At 38.7% G+C, this 23,209-nt stretch overlaps 1 protein-coding gene across 1 annotated transcript in view; it reads left to right on the top strand.

The window, feature by feature from the left end:
- Positions 1–23,209, top strand: part of HEATR5B (HEAT repeat containing 5B) — a 109,581-nt gene that overhangs the window by 75,238 nt on the left and 11,134 nt on the right. Inside the window, exons 28-33 of the mRNA XM_035000926.1 lie at positions 5,424–5,659; positions 6,869–7,125; positions 14,854–14,981; positions 17,636–17,780; positions 18,708–18,974; positions 20,111–20,335. Of these exons, the coding sequence (XP_034856817.1) occupies positions 5,424–5,659; positions 6,869–7,125; positions 14,854–14,981; positions 17,636–17,780; positions 18,708–18,974; positions 20,111–20,335 (1,258 nt within the window). The remainder of the gene's footprint in view (positions 1–5,423; positions 5,660–6,868; positions 7,126–14,853; positions 14,982–17,635; positions 17,781–18,707; positions 18,975–20,110; positions 20,336–23,209) is intronic.

The raw sequence follows: 23,209 nt of genomic DNA, 5'->3' as shown, positions 1-23,209 counted from the left end.
TGACCTGAGCCGAAGGCAGATGCTTAACGACTGAGCCACCCAGGCGCCCCAAAAGTTATGTTTTTTAATCAGTTTTTTCAAAATTTCTATATTGAGAAAGGGCTCCCCTAACTAATTATGTGGAAATTAGGCAGCACAGAGTCTGATGATCGTAACATGGGTTGCCAGTCAGCTAGTTCTTTGCTGACTTGCATTAATATGCTTGATTCACCTACCAGGAAGGCTGGCATAGTTTAGTATAAAAAGCATTAAATATTAAATCAGAGGCCCTAGAACAGGTTCTCTCTGTCTGTAATTTACTGTCTTTGTGACTTTGGTCAAGTGATTTGATCTCTCAGAGCCTCAGTTTTGTTTTTTGTTTTGTTTTTTCATTACAATGTGGAAAAATATCTTCTTGTAAGGCAATGTATATCAAAGGACAATTGTGATTGGCACTGAATGGAAGATAGATTATTGCTTTTAAAAAATTAGATCAGAACCTCACATAGGGGCGCCTGGGTGGCTCAGTCGTTAAACGTCTGCCTTCGGCTCAGGTCATGATCCCAGGGTCCTGGGATCGAGTCCCGCATCGGGTTCCCTGCACCGCGGGGAAGCCTGCTTCTCCCTCTCCCCCTCCCCCTGCTTGTGTTCCCTCTCTCGCTATGTCTCTCTCTGTCAAATAAATAAATAAATAATCTTAAAAAAAAAAAAAAGAACCTCACATAACTAAATTAATAATGCACGTTTTTATTGACACCTTTTTCTAATTTAAAGTTTTGCAGCTCATGCCTCAGCCCTGAATGCTGTCTAGTAATTCTTTTCCCTGCTGATCTTCTTTACCTTTGTCATGCTCTTCAAATGCCCAGCATTTTCTAGATTTCTCTCCTGAAGACCTATCTTTGCTTATACTTTTTCACTCAGAAAGCTGAGGATATCCATTTTCCATCTCCTCAGAGTGTTACCTTGAAATCTTTAGACTTTCATGAGTTGGGAACTGTCCTTTCACCTGTTAGTTAATGTTAGTTAAGCATGAGTGTGAAGGGGAGACTTTCCAGCTCAGTGCTGTCAGTCATGCCCACTTCTGTATCTTCAGCCTCTCCCTCTATGTGCTCACTCTTCTTGCCTGCCTTCCTTCCCACCTAAGTGTATCCTTCTCCTCACTGCTTTCACTCTCTCCTCTTCAGTCTCAGTTCACTGAGGGAGTTTCAGTATCTTCACTTCCTCAACTCTTGGTCACCTGCTTCTCAGTCCCCCACAATCTGGGGTCATTCTCACTGTGGCAGGCTGGCTGGGTCTGAGGACCCAGAGGGGGTTGTGCAGGACCAATCAACAGGATCCTTGGCTTCGAGCAGGATCAAAATCAAATGCACACCAAGAGGAAATGAGAGCAGGGTTTTATTGAAGCTTTAGAGACAGCAGATACAGACAGCATCTGGGAGACTTGGAAAGGAAAGGAAAGTGAGTCTCGTCTTTGTTTGGGGCGTGGAGTTTTTATTGAGGATGGTGGTCTAGGGTACATGCCCTCTCACACATCCAGGAACTGGTCAAGACAAGGAGTGCTCAGGTGTCCTGCCTAAGTCCCTTATGCCCTGGAGCTCTAGGGGTCTTGGTGTCAAGGTGTCTGGAGTCAGTGGTCGAGGAAAACGTACATAACGACCTCACCTGGTCATTCTTTAGATGTTGTCTGTTGTGCTGAAAGACTCCAAAGAAATCATTAAGTCCTTGACTTTACAAGGAGGACATACAGCATGGGTAAGGTGGGTGCAGATCCCAGCAAGCAGGAAAAGGAGCAAAAAAAAGCAGCTTTTCATGAGGTCCCTTCAGTTTCCCTGTGTCCTCACCACTCCATTGGAATCACTCTCACTAAAGTTACAAATCAGGGAGTTATCTGTTATCACTGTGCACTCGTCAGTTTCCGTGTTACTTGGCCTCTCTGCAGCATTTGATATTGTCTCCTCTAGAAGCCCTTTGTTTTCCTTGACTTTTGTGACACTCCTCTTGCTTCTCCTGTTTCCTTTTCGTTGTTCATTCTCAACATCACTTGCTGGCCTCTCTTTGCCTGCCCGCTCTTTAAATGTATTTTTCTTGTCCCTTTCCTCCCTCTTCGTACTTTATGGGCAGCTTCATCCATACCTGTGACCTGTAGCTTTAACTTGCATATTAAAGATTGTAATTCTGGGGCTCCTGGGTGGCTCAGTTGGTTAAGCGACTGCCTTCGGCTCAGGTCATGATCCTGGAGTCCCTGGGTAGAGTCCCTCATCGGGCTCCCTGATCGGCAGGGAGTCTGCTTCTCCCTCTGACCCTCCCCCCTCTCATGTGCTTTCTCTCTCTCATTCTCTCTCTCTCAAATAAACAAAATCTTAAAAAAAAAAAAAATTGTAATTCTGCTTTTCCACCCAGACCTCCTAAATTCCAATCCCATATTTTTAGCTGTTTATTAGACATCTCCCCTTGGATGACCCGTAAGTACTGTATACCCAACATGTCTAAAAAAAAATACTGTGTTTTCTCTTTCTTCTTTTTTCCTCTTTATGTCAACTACTGGTCCTACCTCCTATCTTCAGGCCAGAACCTAGGTATCAGTATTAACTGATTCTTCTTCAATCCCCTTCATCTTATATCTAGTAGGTAACTAATTCCTGTGTATTTGACTTTGTTAATGCTATCTTTGAAAATAATGTCATATTGTTCTGATAATAAAAATGCCTATATTCACTACACATATTCAGAATATAGAGAAAAGGTATTATTGGAAAAAATCTGTAATCTTATCCTCTCTGTAATCATATTATCTTATCATCCAGAGATAACTATTTTTAATATTTTGGTGTATATCACTATGCATATATGCACATACAAATCTATTTATATGCCTTAAAATGTGTGTATCTATCTATATCTTTTTTTAAAATAAAAATGGAATTTTATTCAACATAGCAACTATTTTTTTTAATTTAGCAATAGAGGGGCGCCTGGGTGGCTCAAGCATCTGCCTTTGGCTCAGGTCATGATCCCAGGGTCCTGGGATCGAGCCCCACATCGAGCTCCTGGCTCAGCGGGGAGCCTGCTTCTTCTCCCTCTCCCTCTTCCTCTCCCCCTGCTCATGCTTTCTCTCTGTATCTCTGTGTCTCAAATGAATAAATAAATCTTAAAAAAAAAAATTTAGCAATAGATTATATATACCTTTTCCATATCTATAAATAAATACTTCCTCTCTTCTACCCCTGCCTTTAGTTTGAGTCCTCATCATCTGTTACCTGGTCTATACAGTTGCATCCTACTTTTTTTCTACTGTTAGTCTCCCCCGCCTCCACCTCCAGCTGTTACTGTTCAGATTGTCAGAATAATCATTCTAAAATGCAAATTTGGGCAAAGAATATGAATTGACAATTCCCAGAGAGGAAACAAAACTACACATAAACATATGGGAGGGGGGAAGAAATATAGAAACATTTCCCAGCTAAATTAACATCATTTTTAGAATAATAGTATTAGTAAAATTTTTCTAAAGGGTGATATGTATCAAAACACTTACTAAAACCACACATTAGCTGACCAGTTTATCATAAGGAATATTAAGGATATACACAAAGACTCTGCTGATGATGTTTATTGTGATGTTTATTTTTCTCTCAGAAAAATGGAAATAACTTAAAAGTATGTCTTGATCCTAACAGATGATGGAATTAAGTGAATCGAAAATTGGGTTAAAAGTTATTCACAGGGATGCCTGTGGGGTGCAGTTGGTTGGACGTCTGACTTGGTTTCGGCTCAGGGCGTGATCTCAGGGTCATGAGATCGAGCCCTGTGTTGGGCTCCACACTCAGTGGGGAGTGTGCTTGGGACTCTCTCTCCTCCCTCTGCCCCTCACCACCACATGCTCTCTTTCTCTTTCTCTTTCAAATAAATAAATCTTTAAAAAAAATTTTTAATTAAAAAAATAAAAGTTATTCACACAGTATTATTTAAAAGACTATATATATACATGTTTAGAATACTAATGGTATTTTCTCATTTTCTTCATTTTACTTTACTTCTGATTTTTCTATTTTTCTTGTGTAATATCTAATAAGAAAGATAAGCTAAACATTGTTTAAAAAGAAGTCTAAAAAATATATTCTCCTGTATTGCAAGTAGCAATGTAAATTATAGAACCCTTTTAGAAAGGTTTTGGCAGTGTCTATTCAGAGCCATAAAAATATTTGTAATCACTAATGCAATAATTCTGTTTCTGGGACTTTATCTTAGGGAAAAATATCCAAAATACAGGAAGGAAATGTTTACAAAAAGCTTTACTTGGAACATTATTTATAATGTGAAGAACTGTACACCTTTTGCCTTTGAAAATTATATCTTATCTTGTTAAGATTCCCAATGCTAAGTAAAGAATCAGAAGTAAATATAAAATTTCAATGTAGGGAAATTGTTAGATGTATTATGGCTCATCCCCTACAGCCATTAAGAGTAATGGTTATGAAGACTAGCATTTCATGGGAAAACCTTATGATATGTTAATAGATAAAATTAAATACAAAATTCTTTGTACAACAAAATTACAATTTATAAAGATAGAATATGGTAACCTGGAAATTGGGATTATGAGTAATTTAAACTCATTTTCAAAACTTTTTGTGGTATAATTTTAAAATAAAATTAAAAGTTCAGAAAAAATACATAATATCTGATCTATAAATCCTGCAGTGACCTCTTCCCTTCCCCATTGCCTATGGAGTAAAACCTTCACCTACTTCTGCCTCATGTTCTGTACTCAGTCTATACCAATTGCCAAAGCCTAAATGTATGCACAAAAACAAAAACAAAAATAACTGCAACAAAGAAGAATCTTTAAAATTATGTTTTAGGAAGTTGCTATTATACATCTTTTTGGTTTACTAAGTGGAGAGAAAGGATACAGATAATATATATGTGACTAGTAAATTATGTGCTTGGCTCAACTCTCTATTATAAAGGCCAGATTGCTAAATATCACTTAAGAGGTTAGAAGGATATTTATGGAAATCCTTTCTCTGGCCCTTCTCCCATCCCCCTCCAGCCTTTTTCTTTGAATGCTGTTTGATTGTATCTAATAAGTCTGTGAAAGTGGAGGCAGTAAACAGGAAGTTATACCCTATGACCAAAAAGAACCACACATAAAAGGGGGCTTTGTAAAGTATAACAAGAGAAGCCAGAAAAATTTCAGAGAACCCTGCTGAAGGAATATTTTTTGATAGGAATAGTCAGAAGTCAGATCAATAAAAAAAAGATTGTCTCCAAAGCAGGTAGAATTATTCTTTGGAGGTTGTCAGGAAATCATGAAGTTATAGACTTTTCAGTGTCTATACTCAATTACTTTCAATAATTCAATTGTATAATCATAGCAACTTAGATTATATCATCTCTTAATATTATGCCTTGTTATTTCCTCCTCCTAAATATCTTACTAGGTATATGTGGTTGCTATGAATATTAAGAAGGAAGCAGAGTCAAAGCCAAAAAGAGCAATGAAAAGTACTGATGATGATGATGATGATTATGGTACCATAGATGAACTACCACCAGATAGTTTAATAACACTCGTGCAACCCGAACTGCCAACACTCAGCCGCCTATGGTTGGCGGCATTAAAAGACTATGCGCTTTTGACTTTACCGGCTGAATTTGCTAGTCAGCTCCCCCCCAGATGGTAAGTACTGCATTCAGAGTTTTACCTTTATGGAGTTCAGAGTAGTAATTAAACAAAATGTAATTGGTGGAAGCTGGCAACAATAATAATTAATAATATTATAGTGTAACTTACCCACCTTAAATTTATAAAGTGAGTATAACCCCTTAAATTTAATTATTTAATTATTAATAATTTAATAATATAATTTAAGATGTAATGACATGTTAAATTTCTGTGGACTTAAACTTGGCACTCTCTCACTTAGGGCATATTCTCTGTATTGAATTTATAAACTCAAATACAGCATTAAGCTCATTTGTTAACCCAAGCAAAAAGTTCTCACTGTTATAACAACTGTATCAGCTAGAGTACTCTAAATAACCATGCATAACAAGTCATTATGCATAACTATGATGAAGTTTATTGCTGTGCTGGTCAATGTATGCAAGGACAGATGGGGAAGTTCTCAATTTGGTAGTGAAAACAGGAGTTAAGGAAGGATGGCAGAGGAAGGGTGAAAGAGAAAGACAAGAGTTCCCTGGCTGTGGTAGAAAGAGAAGGTAACCAGGGTTTTAGGGAGTCTCTGGCAACAGTGAAGAGGAGGCCTGTGACCACAGGGTAGAGGAAGGTAGAGGATCCCCAGCAGCATCCATAGGTGGAGAGGAAAGGCTAGAAACCCTAGCATTGGTGAGGAAGACACAGGCCCTCCAGTTCTGCGGCTGCAGGAAAGACGTTACTTTCGGTGGCTTTGTAATAAAGAGAATCTCTTTGGCCAGATTGCTCTTTTGTACATGCTATGGTCTGAATTTTGTGTCCCCTCCAAATTCATGTGTTGAAACCTAATCCCCATTGTGATGGTATCAGGAAGCGCGGGCCCTTTGGGAAGTGCTTAGGTCAGGAGGTGAAGCCCTCTGGAATGGGATTTGTACCCTTAGGGAAAAGACCCCGCATTGCTCCCTAGGCCCTTCCACCATGTAAGAATACAGCTGTAAGTCGGAGAGATGGCCCTTACCTGAGCGTGTGGGCAGCCTGATCTCAGACTTCCCCCATCCAGAACTGTGAGAAATAAATTTCTGCTGTTTAATAAGCCACCCAGTCTCCGATTTTGTTATAGAGTCCAAATGAACTAAGACAGTAAGTAATGAGTATTTTTAAGTTAGTTGTTGATAAATGGTTGACCACTTACAATAAAAGTAATGGCTTTGATTGGCTTGATTATTTTACAGGTGGAGCATTTTATACTCCCGAAACTATTGATACAGCTAGACTTCACTACCGGAATTCGTGGGCCCCGATTCTCCATGCAGTGGCACTTTGGTTAAATAGCACAGGATTTACATGTTCAGAGTCTGCAGAAGCAGCAGCCATACCTGGCTTACAGAAACGTGCTACACCCGTCAGTTTAAACCAGGCATCAGGAGCAACACCTAGTAATAAATCTTTGCCGGAAATTAACAAAGACAGAATGCATCTGATTTTAGGTAGGTGTGTCATATTGATCTATTTCAAGATGTGTCACTTCTGAAATTCATATCTGTAGGGAAGAAAAAGTTTCCTTCTGTCCCTTTAGGTTCTGTGGCTGGCCTAAGAATTAAATTGATATAAGACAGATTAACAGGAGAAAAGCATAGAGATTTAATATTTTCAACCTAAAGTAGCCATTAGGCCCAAAAACTTATATGCCATTTTACACAAAGAACAATAAATTGTGAAGATGTGACCAGACAAAGGGGTTTGGGCTGGGGGCAATAAATTGTGGGACAGAGATTAGGAAATATATGGGGGAAACTAATTTTAGTAGGTTTGTACAAGTCTGTTTCAACACTGACTCCCAGTCTTCTCTTCCTGATACAGAGAGGGCACCTTTCTCATGAGAAATTTTATGACCTGCTTTTAGGTGGAAAGTGGTCAGAGAGCCCTTACTGCATCTGCTTGCTGTTTATCAAGTACCTTCAGCTCAAAATAAGCAATATGCCTAAGAGGCATATTTTGGTGTGACATGTTCCAAAATCCTTCATATCTTTCATTTTAATGCTACAGAAAAGTTTTATATACCACAGTCCAGAGAAGGAATAATAAGAGGAGGATTTTTTAACACATTTTCTAAATTGTTAACTGAATTTTTAATAGGAAAATTCAGTTATTAAATACTCAAAATTTTAACTGCCGGGGTGCCTGGGTGGCTCAGTTGTTAAGCGTCTGCCTTTAGCTCAGGTCATGATCCCAGGGTCCTGGGATCGAGCCCCACACTGGGCTCCCTGCTCAGCGGGAAGCCTGCTTCTCCCTCTCCCACTCCCCCTGCTTGTGTTCTCTCTCTCTGTCAAATAAATAAATAAAATCTTAAAAAAAAAAAAAATTTAGCTGTCGTGTTCACTCACAGAGCAATAGTGAATAATTTTCAAGAAAAAAACTACATTTTTCTTTTTCAATGGCAGGTTTTCTTTTTACCTGACACTTAACAGGTTGTCCTATGAGGAAATAATAAAATGCAAAGTTAAAGCAAATTTGAATAAATCTCAATTTATAAATGCTTTATAGATGCTCTTTTAACATTAAGATATTAAAGAATCTAAGGAGGCTCATAAGCAGTTTTATATTTTCTGGGAGGGAAGAGGAACACAGTTGGTAAGGTGAAATTATAGAACTCATTAGTAGATCTCATACATGAAAATAAGAGAGACTTCTAAAACAATGACCTTATCCTTATGCAAATTAAGAACAATTGTTATCCATGATAATCCATTATGCCTGTGTAGCTTGCCACTAAAAAAAATCTTTGTAGACATGAAAATTGTTTGGTAACCATTTAATGAGAAGTAATTTTATAATTTTCGTAAGTTTATTTTTAATGTATGATTTTTTAAAGTCCTAGAAATAAAAAATTGAGTATCTTCTTAATCAACTCCATGACCTTGGAGCTGCCTCCCTCTCCTAACCTTCAATTTGATTATTTTTTTTTTCAATTTGTTAACATATTTTATTTTATTTTATTTTATTTATTTATTTTTAATTTTATTATGTTAGTCACCATACAATACATCATCGGTTTTTGATGTAGTGATCCACGATCCATTGTTTTCGTATAACACCCAGTGCTCCATGCAGTACCTGCCCCCCTCAATACCCATCACCGGGCTAACCAATCCCCCCTCCCCTCTCCCCTCTAAAACCCTCTTTGTCTCTCAGAGTCCATAGTCTCTCATGGTTCATCTCTCCCTCCACTTCCGCCCCCCTCATTTTTCCCTTCCTTCTCCTAATGTCCTCCATGCTATTCCTTATGTTCCACAAATAAGTGAAACCATATGATAATTGACTTTCTCTGCTTGACTTATTTCACTTAGCATAATCTCCTCCAGTCCCATCCATGTTGATGTCAAAGTTGGATATTCATCCTTTCTGATGGCTGAGTAATATTCCATTGTATATAGGGACCACATCTTCTTTATCCATTCATCTGTGGAAGGGCATCTCGGCTCTTTCCACAGTTTGGCTATTGCGGACATTGCTGCTATGAACATTGGGGTGCATGTGGCCCTTCTTTTCACTACATCTGTGTCTTTGGGGTAAATACCCAGAAGTGCAATTGCTGGGTCATAGGGTAGCTCTATTTTTAAATTTTTGAGGTACCTCCACCCTGTTTTCCAAAGTGGCTGTACCAACTTGCATTCCACCAACAGTGTAAGAGGGTTCCCCTTTCTCCACAACCTCTCCAACATTTGTTGTTTCTTTCCCTATCCATTTTTGCCATTCTAACTGGTGTAAGGTAGTATCTCAATGTGGTTTTGATTTGAATTTCCCTGATGGCTAATGATGATGAACATCTTTTCATGTGTCTGTTAGCCATTTGTACGTCTTCTTCAGAGAAGTGTCTTTTCATATCTTCTGCCCACTTTTTGACTTGATTATTTGTTTTTTGCGTGTTGAGTTTGAGAAGTTCTTTATAGATCTTGGATACCAGCCCTTTATCTGTAGTGTCATTTGCAAATATCTTCTCCCATTCTGTGGGTTGCCTCTTGTTTTGTTGAGTGTTTCTTTTGCTGTGCAGAAGCTTTTTATCTTGATGAAGTCCCAAAAGTTCATTTTTGCTTTTGTTTCACTAGCTTTTGGAGGTGTATCTTGAAAGAAGTTGCTGTGGGCGATGTCCAAGAGGTTACTGCCTATGTTCTCCTCTAGGATTTGGATGGATTCCTGTCTCACATTGAGGTCTTTCAACCACTTTGAGTTTATCTTTGTGAATGGTGTTAGAGAATGGTCGAGTTTCATTCTTCTGCATGTGGCTGTCCAATTTTCCCAGCACCATTTATTGAAGAGACTGTCTTTTTTCCATTGCATGTTTTTTCCTGCTTTGTCAAAGATTATTTGACCATAGAGTTGAGGGTCCATACCTGGGTTCTCTCTTCTGTTCCATTGGTCTATATGTCTGTTTTTGTGCCAGTACCATGATGTCTTGGTGATCACAACTTTGTAATATAGCTTGAAATCGGGCAATGTGATGCCCCCAGCTTTGTTTTTCTTTTTCAACATTTCTTTGGCGATTCGGGTCTTTTCTGATTCCATACAAATTTTAGGATCGTTTGTTCCAGCACTTTGAAAAATGTCATTGGAATTTTCATCGGGATGGCGTTGAAGGTATCGATTGCTCTGGGTAGCATAGACATTTTAACAATGTTTATTCTTCCGATCTATGAGCATGGAATATTTTTTCATCTTTTTGTGTCTTCTTCAGTTTCTTTCATGAGTGTTCTGTAGTTCCTAGGGTATAGATCCTTTACCTCTTTGGATAGGTTTATTCCAAGGTATCTTATGGTTTTTGGTTCTATTGTAAATGGAATCGTTTCTCTAATTTCTCTTTCTACAGTTGCATTGTTAGTGTATAAGAAAGCAACTGATTCCTGTGCATTGATTTTGTATCCTGCCACATTACTGAATTACTGTATGAGTTCTAGTAATTTGGGGGTGGGGTCTTTTGGGTTTTCCACATAAAGTGTCATGTCGTCTGCGAAAAGCGAGTTTGACTTCTTCTTTGCCAATTTGAATACCTTTTATTTCTTTTTGTTGTCTGATTGCTCTTGCTAGGACTTCTAGTACTATCTGAACAATAGTGGCGAGAGTGGGCATCCTTGACGTGTTCCTGATCTTAAGGGAAAGGCTCCCAGCTTTTCCCCATTGAGGATGATATTTGCTATAGGTTTTTCATAGATGGATTTTATGAACTTGAGGAATGTTCCCTCTATCCCTCTACTCTGAAGAGTTTTAATCAGGAAAGGATGTTGTATTTTGTCAAATGCTTTTTCTGCATCAGTCGAGAGGACCATATGGTTCTTCTCCCTCCTCTTATTAATGTGTTCTATCACATTGATTGATTTGTGAATGTTGAACCACCCTTGCATCCCAGGGATAAATCCCACTTGGTTGTGGTGGATGATCCTTTTAATGTGTTGTTGGATCCTATTAGCTAGGATTTTGTTGAGGATTTTGGAATCCATATTCATCAGGGATATCGGTCTGAAATTCTTTTTGATGGGGTCTTTGCCTGGTTTGGGGATTAAGGTAATGCTGGCCTCATAGAATGAGTTTGGAAGTTTTCCTTCTGTTTTCTATTTTTTGAAACAGCTTCAATAGAATAGGTATTATTTCTTCTTTGAATGTTTGGTAGAATTCCCCAGGGAATCCATCAGGCCCTGGACTCTTGTTTTTTGGGAGGTTTTTGATCACTGCTTCAATCTCGTTACTGGTTATTGGCCTATTCAGGTTGTCAGTTTCTTCCTGTTTCAGTCTTGGCAGCTTATAGGTTTCCAGGAAGGCCTCCATTTCATCCAGATTGCTCAGTTTATTGGCATATAGTTGTTGATAATAATTTCTAATAATTGTTTCTATTTCCTTGGTGTTAGTTGTGATCTCTCCCCTTTCATTCATAATTTTATTAATTTGGGTCCTTTCTCTTTTCTTTTGGATAAGTCTGGCCAGTGGTTTATCGATCTTATTAATTCTTTCAGAGAACCAACTTCTAGATTTATTGATCTGCTCTACTGTGTTTCTGGTTTCTAATTCATTGATTTCTGCTCTAATTTTAATTATTTCTCTTCTAATGCGTGGCTTAGGCATCATTTGTTGCTTTTTCTCTAGTTCTTTAAGGTGTAGAGTTAGTTGGTGAATTCGGGATTTTTCTATTTTTTTGAGTGAGGCTTGGATGGCTATGTATTTCCCGCTTAGGACCGCCTTTGCAGTATCCCATAGGTTTTGGACCGATGTGTTTTCATTCTCATTGACTTCCATGAATTGTTTAAGTTCTTCTTTGATTTCCTGGTTGACCCAAACATTGTTGAGCGAGTGGTCTTTAGCTTCCAAGTCTTTGAATTTCTGCCAAATTTTTTCTTGTGATTGAGTTCCAGTTTTAAAGCATTGTGGTCTGAGAATGTGCAGGGAATAATCTCAATCTTTTGATATCGGTTGAGACCTGATTTGTGACCCAGTATGTGGTCTATTCTGGAGAAAGTTCCATGTGCACTCGAGAAGAATGAGTATTCTGTTGTTTTAGGGTGGAATGTTCTGTAAATATCTATGAGGTCTGTCTGGTCCAGTGTATCATTCAAAGCTCTTGTTTCCTTGTTGATTTTCTGCTTAGATGATCTGTCCATTGCTGAGAGTGGAGTATTGAGGTCTCCTACAATTAACGTATCATTATCAATATGACTCTTTATTTTGGTTAACAGTTGGCTTATGTAGATGGCTGCTCCCATGTTGGGGGCATAGATATTTACAATTGTTAGATCTCCTTGTTGGATAGACCCTTTAAGAATGATATAGTGTCCTTCTGTGTCTCTAATTATAGACTTTAGTTTAAAATCTAATTTGTCTGATATAAGAATTGCTACCCCAGCTTTCTTTTGAGGTCCGCTGGCATGGAAGATGGATCTCCATCCCTTCACTTTCAGTCTGGATGTATCTTTAGGTTCAAAATGAGTCTCTTTTAGGCAGCATTTGGATGGGTCCTGCCTTTTTATCCAATCCGCAACCCTGTGCTGTTTTATGGGAGCATTTAGACCATTCACGTTGAGAGTGATTATTGAAAGATATGAATTAATTGTCATCATGTTGTCTGTGAAGACGTTGTTTTTATAGATTGTCCCTGTAAATTTCTGTTGTATATCACTCTTGGGGTCTTTCTTCTTTTACAGAACCCCCCTTAATATTTCTTGTAGGGCCAGCTTAGTGGTCACATATTCTTTCAGTTTCTGCTGGTCATGGAAGCTCTGCATCTCTCCATCCATTCTAAATGACAGCCTTGCTGGATAAAGTATTCTTGGCTGCATGTTCTTCTCATTTAGTGCCCTGAATATGTCTTGCCAGGCCTTTCTGGCTTGCCAAGTCTCTGTGGATAGGTCTGACGTTATTCTCATGTTCCTCCCTCTGTACGTAAGGAATCTCTTCCCCCTAACTGCCCTTAAGATGGTTTCCTTGGTTCTAAGATTTGCAAGTTTTACTATTACATGCTGGGGTGTTGGCCTGTTTTCCTTGATCTTGGGAGGGGTCCTCTCTGCCTCTAGGACGCGAACGTTTGTTTCATTCTCCAGATAGGGAAGTTTTCAGCTACGATTTGCTCAAATACATCTTCTAGTCCTCTCTCTCTCTCCACTCCCTCCGGGATTCCAATCATTCTGACATTGGAACGCTTCATGGTGTCACTTATTTCTCTGATTCTATTTTCATGGATTCTGAGTTGTTTTTCCTTGGCCTCCTCTTTTCCCTTTTTATCTATTAAATTGTCTTGAGGTCGCTTATTCGTTCTTCTGCCTCAGTTACCCTAGCTGTTAGATTATCTAGATTGGATTGGATCTCAGTGATAGCATTTTTAAGTTCTGCCAATTCAGCTTTCATTTCTGCCCTTTGAGACTCTATGTTGTCATTAATTGATTTCTCCATTCTAGCTATTGTCTTCACAATTGCTAGCCTGAATTCCATCTCTGACATCTTGGTTATATCTGCATCCATTTGTAAATCTGCAGCATAAGTCATAATCTCTGAGTCTTTTCTATTTTGGGGGCTCCTCCTCCTAGTCATTCTGTTGATGGATGTTTGATGGAATATATAGAGTCCAAATTATTGACCAGAACCCAAGCAAGATGCACCTGTTTTCTTGGGACCTTAGGGTTGCTGGCCTCTTGTTTTCCTAGTCTGTCTTATGCGGGAGGGGCCTGCCGCGCTGTTACTCAGGCAACCCTGTTTGGGCGGAGTTGCCCTGTGCCCCTGTGGTGGGGGATGGACTCAGGGGGAATCAGTTTTTGGGGCTTTTGTTCTCTGGCGGCTTTCCCTGGCGGCTTTCCGCATCCCTTCAGCGAGTCAGAGCAGAAGAGACCGTTTCCAACCCTCTGCCTCAGAGCAGAGAGACCGCTGTCTGTTCTTCAGTGAGCTCTCCAGGCCACACCGTCTCCGTTTCTGTCCGTGCTGCTATAAACTGCAGCGTCCTGGGTTGTGCGCCCCTCCGCAGCGCTCCCAGTCCTGCCTCCAGATCAGGGCACGGCTCTGCCCTTTGTGCTTCTAAAACCGCCAGCCGCTCCCAGTTCGCACGTGTGACCCCGCTGCCCCGGGGTTTCCGACCCGGGGGCTGCAGTTCGCAGGCATGACCCCGCTGCTCCGGGTTTCTGCCCCCGGGGTCTGCTCTGAAGTCCTTTCCCCGCGACTACCAGTCTGCGAGTCTGTGCCCCATCCGCAGTGCGCAAAGCTGTCGCTCACCAGCGGTGTAGGATCCCCACGGCCAGGCACCCTCCCGCTGCCGTTTATCCTCCGATATCTGCCCGCAGCATCAGGGCTCCCCGCTTCGTACCTCAAAACCAACTGCCTGCGATATTCTGTTTGTAGAGATCCAAATCTTCTTACATCTCAGGCTGGTTTCATGGGTGCTCAGAGTGGTCTGGTAGATATCCAGCTCAATTCCGGGGACCAGTTGAAATAGGGTCCCCTACTCCTCTGCCATCTTTCCTCCCACTGTTCTTCAATTTGATTATTAACCTAACTGCAAAGCCACAATCTGTGTTATAAAGTTTGGCTGCTGCTTTTGGTAACCATTTTGAACTCTGCTTTAAGGTAGCATTAAGTATGTGTCAAAGTAATCTGTGAAAGAATGGAGGAAAAATAGAGAAGAAATCTGACCTTAGAGCAACGAAGGATTTTATAGTGACAAACGTGTGTTTTTATTATGTACATCGCAGGTGTGAGTATACAGTTCCTTTGCTCCCCCAGACCTGAGGAGCCTATTGAACATGTTACAGCATGTCTACAGGCCTTACACACCTTGCTAGATTCTCCTTATGCCCGAATCCATATTGCAGAAGATCAGGTACAGTCTATTTCTATAACAGATAATAAATTGTACACTTTGTTTTCATATTTATCTTAAGATAATTTTCTCCCATATGAAATAAATATTATATAATAAGTATTCAGGATTTTTTACTTTATCTAAGACATTATAGTGAATGTTGGATGACTAGGCACAGCCAGCATAGAAATAGTCAGTATATCTTTTTAGATGTGTTCCTCGGTAGTCAAGTAAAACTAAAAATTAAGGGATGCCTTCAATCCCAGTTAATGATTCTACTAATAAAGGCCTGAAGTAATTTATAAGGCTGTTAAATAAATTATACCACTTTTAAATGATAAAGTTTTATCTCTCATTTAATGAAATTTTTTTTGCACTGGCTCAACTACTCATCTAAGCAGTTTAATGAATTGCTTTTTCTAATTTCTGTATGTAATATTTAGAGGACTTTATTCATGTTACAGAATGAATCTACTGGTGGATTTGTTATTCTTTTTAATTAGAAATTCTTTTCTTTTCATACTAAGAGCCATCTTTTTGGTCACCAGCACTACCATGAGGGGTAATTTTCCATAAAACACAAACGAACAGAGTTGCTATCATTCATTATGTCAAAATTAGGTTTGCACATGATGCTGACCAAAACCAAAATAAAACAAAGCATATGCTTTGTGATTACAAGATTCACTCACTGATGAACTCTTCTTGTACCCCAGCCTTGCAGCCTGAAGCTGTTCCTCAGCTAAACTACAGATGACTGCAAGAAACTTCTGGTTTTTATAAAATTTGAAATTTAATCTGTGAATGAAGAGAGAATACTGTGTTTACACTCGCTCATTTTGGTTTTAACATAATACATCCCACACCCATCTACCTAGCTATTTTTTGAACCCAATATTGTTTTGTTTATCCAAGCACTGCTTTACACTTGGATGGATTATATTTTTTTTCCTGAGTTGGATTCTATAATTTCAAAATCAGCAGAGTATACTGACTCAAAAATTGTATTCATTCACCCAACAACTTTTACTCTGTGCCTGTCCTGTATCAGACACAGTTTGAGGCTATAGATAGCAAAAGCTGTCTCCCTGCACCTGGATCAGGAGATCAGGATGGTATGACAAGTGCTGAGCTAGTGTATGTAAAGCTATGAGTAAAATAGAGGGGAGGAGCCCTGACATTATCAAGGAAGGTAAGGAATGGCTTCTCAGAGGAGATGATGGTTGGATTAAATCTTAAAAGAGGAATTAGTGAGGCAGCACAAGAGGGATGGGTTTTCCTCTCTGGGAGAAAAGCAAATCCCAAGACAGGGAGGCATGAGAGAACATGACAAGTTCAAGGACACTACTCTCATTTGCTTTGGCTGAGACAAATGGAGCACGTGGGGTTTGTTAGGAGATGAGGCTGCACAACAGGGAAAAAGCCAAATAATAAAGATTCCTATATGGCATGTTAAAGGGTTTAAAATCTGTCTTAAAAGTCATAGGGAATCATTAAAAATGTTAAAATAGAGGAATAACCTGGTTCAACTTGTATTTCAGAACATGATATATATAGATTTAATCACTTTTATCGACCTTGTGAGATTGGTTGATAAGAGATGACAAGGGAGGCAGGGAGTCCAGTTAAGAGGCTCTTCTCATTTTATTTCCAGAGAAATAGCGAGTTACACTGGCTTAGGGAAACTGAATAAAGGAAGAAAAAAAGAGGGCCGGGACTGGAACGTGAGAGTATATTACAAAAAGTAAAAAAGGATGGAGATGAGGAAAGTAGGTCAGCACCGGAGACTACTAGAAAGGTAGGAGAACTGAGAGAACAGAGTTACAAGGGCAAGGGAGAGTTTGAAGGATAGACAACAGTCTCAAAAGAACCAGAACCCAGTATATTAGGGCAAAAGAGAGTCCAGGGAAGGTTACTAGTGACCTCAGACAGAGCATTTTCTTAGGTGGGCAGAAGCCAGATTGTGGAAGAGTGAGGAGTGAATGAGGGGTGAGGGAACTGGAAGCATTGGGCTGGGACCAGAGAAAGCACAATAGAGATAGAGGACATGGAGGCAGAGAGAAGGATCTGAGAGGATTTGGGAGGGGGGTGGGAATTAGACAGGAAAGACCTGAGTGTTTTCCTTATACTGGGAGAGGAACCTACCTAGAGAGAGAAGCTGAAAACATATGGAATACAATTGAGGTCCTTGAAGAATCCTTGGGAGGTCAAATAGGATAGGACAGGAAGCAAATAAGGAAAGATCAATCAACCTTGGGTAGAGTCTGGACACTTGATCTTAAGGAGAAAGGTAAAGGTGGCTTTGGTTATAGTTAAGTTTTTTTCTTCCTCTTTGAAATTTGAGGCAGGTTCATTGGATGGGTTTGAGTGGAGGACTGAAAGAGGCTTAAAGTGAGTGGTGAAAGTTTGTAATAGTTGCTGAGATGAATGAGAGAGGGACTTATTGGAAGTGCCTAGTATCCACAGTAATTTGTTGGCTGAAAATGTGTTGGAATACAATATGACCATTTCTCAAGATTGTTCTAATGTTCTTACTTGTTACACAGTCATATATATTAATTTTAGCTACCAAATAGATTTATTTTACATGCATATTTTCTTAGATTGTAATAATGTAAATGTATCCTTTGAAATTAAGATTAATTAAATTTACTTGTATTAATTTATAATAGCTGATCGGTGTTGAGTTGCTAAGTGTTTTGCACCGCCTCCTGTTGACCTGGAACCCACCATCTGTTCAGCTGCTGGTTACTGGAGTTGTACAGCAGATAGTAAGAGCTGCTCAGGATTATTTGCAAGAAAAAAGAAACACTCTAAGTAAGTACTAGAAATTGTGCTAACTTGGAAGTAGATCTTATTTGTACTCTAACTTTTTAAGTGTCAGTGCCAGGAAGTTTTTAATAAAAAATGCAGTCATAGATGTAGAAGATTTGCAATTGATTTTGCTTTCATTAGAAAGAACCAAAGGAGAGGTGCCTGAGTAGTGCAGTCGGTTAAGCATCTGACTCTTGGTTTCAGCTCAGGTCATGATCTCAGGGTCGTGGGATTGAGCCCTGTGTCAGGCTCCACGCTCATTGTGGAGTCTGCTTGAGAGTCTCTCTCTCTCCCTCTGCCCCTCCCACTTGTGCTCTCTCTCTCTAAAATAAATAAATAAATCTTAAAAAAAAAGAAAGAAAGAACCAAATGAAATTGCTGGTAGTCAACTATTTTTCACCTTCAAAAGTGTCATCTTCATATGGCTCAACCTAACATATATGTTCCTCGTAATATGAAATATGTTCCTAATAAAAATACCTAGTAAAAATTTTTTGAAGTAAAAAATGGGTTATCCTTTACTTTTAAGGAGAGGTCAATAAACAGAATTCTAGCAAGGCAGAGAATCATTCTGAGAAAGACATGTGTTATCAGTTAGACATTCAGTTGTAAATTCTTTTAAAAGAATTTCCCGAGGTGCCTGGGTGGCTCAGTCATTAGGCGTCTGCCTTCGACTCAGGTCATGATCCCAGGGTCCTGGGATCGAGCCCCACATCAGGCTCCCTGCTCGGCGGGAAGCCGGCTTCTCCCTCTCCCACTCCCCCTGCTTGTGTTCCCTCTCTCGCTGTGCCTCTCTCTGTCAAATAAATAAATAAAATCTTAAAAAAAAAAAAAAGTTTCCCAAATACATTTACTGTGTAGTTTTATCTACTCTGTTCTATTACTTTTTTTTTGTTTCTGGAAATTTTACCGAATTTTCTTTCCCTCAAGATGAAGATGATATGGAAAAAGAGTCATGTCCTATAGTAGGAGAAGGCGGTGACAGCGGTGGTCTTGTTCCCGGAAAATCTCTTGTGTTTGCAACTATGGAGCTGTTGATGTTCATTTTAGTACGGCATATGCCGCATCTCAGTACCAAGATGTCGGATTCACCCAGTCACATAGCCACCAAAACTCGACTGTCAGAAGAAAGTGCTCGTTTGGTGGCGGCCACAGTTACCATACTCTCTGACTTACCATCCCTTTGTTCGCCTGCTGGTATGATATTAATCACTATTCGGAAATGCATTCTATTACAATAGACAAAGATGAGCTTGCCTTTGATTTCAACTGCTATTATGAACTTATTTTCCTCTTAAGTATGGAAGGAGAAGTTAGTCTTTTATGGTGTGTTGACCTTTAGGAGACTATAAAGATTAAGGATTTAAAAAACCCAAAACTTAAGATGTTCTTCAGATACATTTCAGACAAACTTCAGCAAGGAGATAGAACCACAGTTTGAGGCAAGGCACTGGACATTAGCAGACAGGCATATGGTGGGATAACTAAACCTGTTAGTTTCTGATCTGGTTGCCACTCTTGAGTAACTGACAAACTGAAAAATGTCAGATGAGTGTGACCACCAACTCTTAGGAGGAGCTAAAGAAATTATAGCTGCAAAGATGATAGTTGTCTGAAGATACCTGAAAAGTACTGGATGGAAACATAGACTTTCCCTCTATTTATCTGGAAGGGAGAAATAGTATGAGTAGTATAAAGGTAAATTTCAGCCCAACACAAGCCTATAGATGTGAAAATAATGAGTTCTCCGTCGCTGGAGCTTTGCAGGCCAAGCAGAATGGCAGCCTGAGAAAGTTTTGAGTGTTTTCCATGAAGTGGGAGGTTGGATTCGATGACCTTAAAGTTCTTTCGGCTGCAAATTCCAGTGTTTTTTTCATTTCTTCTTTGCTTACCCATATAGTCTTTTCATTGTTTTTCCCGGCTTGGTTAAAGATGACTTGAGTACACTGAAGATTGATGACATGTCTTAGAATTGCTACCAGATTCATCAGGTTGCTCAGATAGTTATCAAAGTATATGGTAGTGCTTCCCTTCCATTTTTCTATCTTCTTTTCTCATTTTCATTTTGAAAGGCACAATGTATTAAATAGGTGAAATATTAGAAATAATAAAACAAGGCCAGTTGGAAAATATTCTGTCTTCTTTAATATACCTTGCCACTTTCTCACTTTCCTTTTCCAAACATTGAATTATAGTAGTAGTAATGCAGTAAATTTTGCATAACAACAAGGGAAAAAATAATATTAAACCACAATCAATTGTAAAAACAATTGAAAGAACTGTAATATGAGAACTGAGTAGTTATGAGGTGATCTGATTTGTTTTCAATTCAGGCTGTATGACAATCCTGCCCACGATTCTGTTTTTAATTGCAAGAGTATTGAAAGACACAGCGATAAAGTCTGCAGATAATCAGGTTCCTCCACCAGTCAGTGCAGCGCTTCAAGGGATCAAAAGCATCGTGACACTCTCAATGGCCAAGACTGAGGACACTCAGAAACAGTGGACAGCTCTAATTCGTAGCACTCTCGCATGCATCCTGGAATATTCTCAACCAGGTAACCTAATCAGGGCTTCAAATCCGTAATCTGTTTGTCAATAACCAATTGAATGAGCTTGTCAGAAAAGTGCTTTATAACACCAAGTCGACTCAGAAAGGTGTTTTAGTCACACCTTGCAGATAGGAACTTTAGTACCCCTTTCTGGATATTGACTGTAAATGTCTTTGTCTTAGCACTTAAATACATGTTGGAGGCTCTCCCCCCAAAAAAGGACAGAAAATTTCAGAAAATATACTCAGAATCAAATTGATATGTGTTAATATATTTGTTTGCTTCATATGTTTTCTTTTTAATAAAAATAATAAAATGGGAAAGTTGAAGTATCTGTCACCACCCCAGTTTATCCTCAAATGAAACCGCAGTCTTGATTTTGATGTTTCATTATGTATGTAAATAAATATACTTTCTGTATTAGTAAATATAGGTCTATATTAATAAATAATAAAATACATGTATATATTAACAAATATATATATGAATTCTATATAGACTGAGATAAATAACCATGAGCAATATATAGTATTTCTTTTGTGTTTTTAAATTTACATAAGTAATGTCATAGTATATCATTCTACCTTTACACTCTCAAGAATAAGGTTTTTTTGAGCTATTAATGTGTACATATAAAACTCTCATTTATTCCTTTTAACCTCTATGTCATTTCCATCACATGAATTTTTCAATTATTATTCATTCCCTTGTCAATTGATATTTCCACTTTTTCTGATTTTTTTCCCCATTATAAAAATTGCTGCTATGAAAATCTTATAAATTCTTCATGCATTTGTACTATGAGATTTTCTAGGGTACACCCCTAGAAGCGGAATTGATGGCACATTTTAATTTTACCAGACATGGCCAAATTGCTCTCCAGAGTAGCCATATGAATTTACACACCCACCAGCAGTGTATGATAATCTCTGTTTCTCCATGTCCTCAACAATAGTTCATATTTCAGACTTTTAAATTTTGCCATCTGATGGGTAAAATGTACTATCTTATTGTTTTAATTTGCATTTCTCATTTTCCTAGTGAGTATAAGCATTTTTCATGCTTGTGTTTAATTTGGGGGAAGTGCTTATTCACATTTTTGTCCATTTTTCTTCTGTGTTTGACTTTTTCTTTCATTGTATTTCCGTTGTAAAGAAAATGTCAGAGGACTGAAAACAAAGAATAATAATTAAAGATTTGCCATGTCACCTATCACCTATTAAAACATGTGCACTCTAAGAATATGGAGCAGGTCCATGAATCAGGAGATAGGGCAATGAAACACACAAATTACTTAAAACAGACCTTCATCCACATGAGAATATAATACATGATAAAAGCACATTCATTATTCTTCAGATGGTTTGTGTCAGCTGTTTGAGAACCAGTTCCAGTTAGGCCCTCACCTCATATCATGACTCAAAAAAAAAAAAAAACCCAGAGAAATTAAAATGGTAATGTATAATTTTAAAAATAGTTAAAGAAAATACATGTAAAATTTTAATGTAAGACTGGCAAAGGAGTATGTAAGTGTAAGAATGGAAAATATCAATGTATTAGGCTATGTAGAAATAAACTTCTACCTGTCAAAACATCTTACATTAAAAGGTAGCTAAAAAAAAGACAGCTGAAAAATTGACAACAGTATTTATGCCAGTGTTAATATCATTCATACACAAAGAAGTCTTTTTTTTTTTTTTAAGATTTTATTTATTTATTTGAGAGAGAGAATGAGACAGAGCACATGAGAGGGGGGAGGGTCAGAGGGAGAAGCAGACTCCCTGCAGAGCAGGGAGCCCGATGCGGGACTCGATCCAGGGACTCCAGGATCATGACCTGAACCGAAGGCAGTCGCCTAACCAACTGAGCCACCCAGGCGCCCCCACAAAGAAGTCTTAAAGATAAACATTTAACACCCAATAGAAGAAAGAGGAAAGGACACACATTGGTAAAAAGGAGATAGAGATGACCTCCACACATATAAAAAAGTCAGCCACATTATTATTTAAGCAAAGAAATACAAACAAAAACAAAGTAATATAAAACTTTTTCTTGTAAAATTGATTTTTTTTTTTTAAAGATTTTATTTATTTATTTGACAGAGAGAGACACAGCGAGAGAGGGAACACAAGCAGGGGGAGTGGGAGAGGGAGAAGCAGGCTTCCCGCCGAGCAGGGAGCCCGATGCGGGGCTCGATCCCAGGACCCTGGGATCATGACCTGAGCTGAAGGCAGACGCTTAACGACTGAGCCACCCAGGCGCCCCAAAATTGATTTTTTTTTTTAATGTGACTGTACAGTTGGAATTGTTACCAAGAGAACATTTTCATACTTCGCTGAAGGACGTTTAAAAATGGTTTAAACTTTCAGGGAATCAATTCTACGGAATGTATAAAGAGCCTTGAAGGATTCATTATGTTCAAGGTTATTTATCACAGTCTATTTTACAATAATGAAAATATGTGATAAATAAAACTACCTGGCAGTGGGAAAAATTATAAAATATAAGACTATATATTAATTTGGGTTACATATCCATTATACTGATTAAAAATCATATTTGTAACTACATATAAAAAAAACTACCCCAGACCAGAAGAAATTCAACCAGAACCTGAAAATTAAACTGTCACAAGACTCCTGGATGGCTCAGTCTGTTGAGCATCCAACTCTTGGTTTGGCTCAGGTCATGATCTCAGGATCTTGAAATGGACACCTGGATCAGGCTCCACACTCAGTGTGGAGTCTGCTTGAGATTCTCTCCCTTCCTCTCCCTTCCCCTCTGCTTCTCCCCCTGTCCTCATGTGCAAGCACACACTGTCTCTCAAATAAATAAATAAATAAATAAATAAATAAATAAATAAATAAATAAATAAATAAA

The sequence above is a fragment of the Mirounga leonina genome, unplaced genomic scaffold (genome assembly GCF_011800145.1).
Source record: "Mirounga leonina isolate KUSES-001 unplaced genomic scaffold, KU_Mleo_1.0 Mir_125, whole genome shotgun sequence".
NCBI lineage: Eukaryota > Metazoa > Chordata > Mammalia > Carnivora > Phocidae > Mirounga > Mirounga leonina.
Note: the sequence above shows the minus strand (reverse complement) of the source record. Positions and strands in the feature narration are given on the sequence as shown.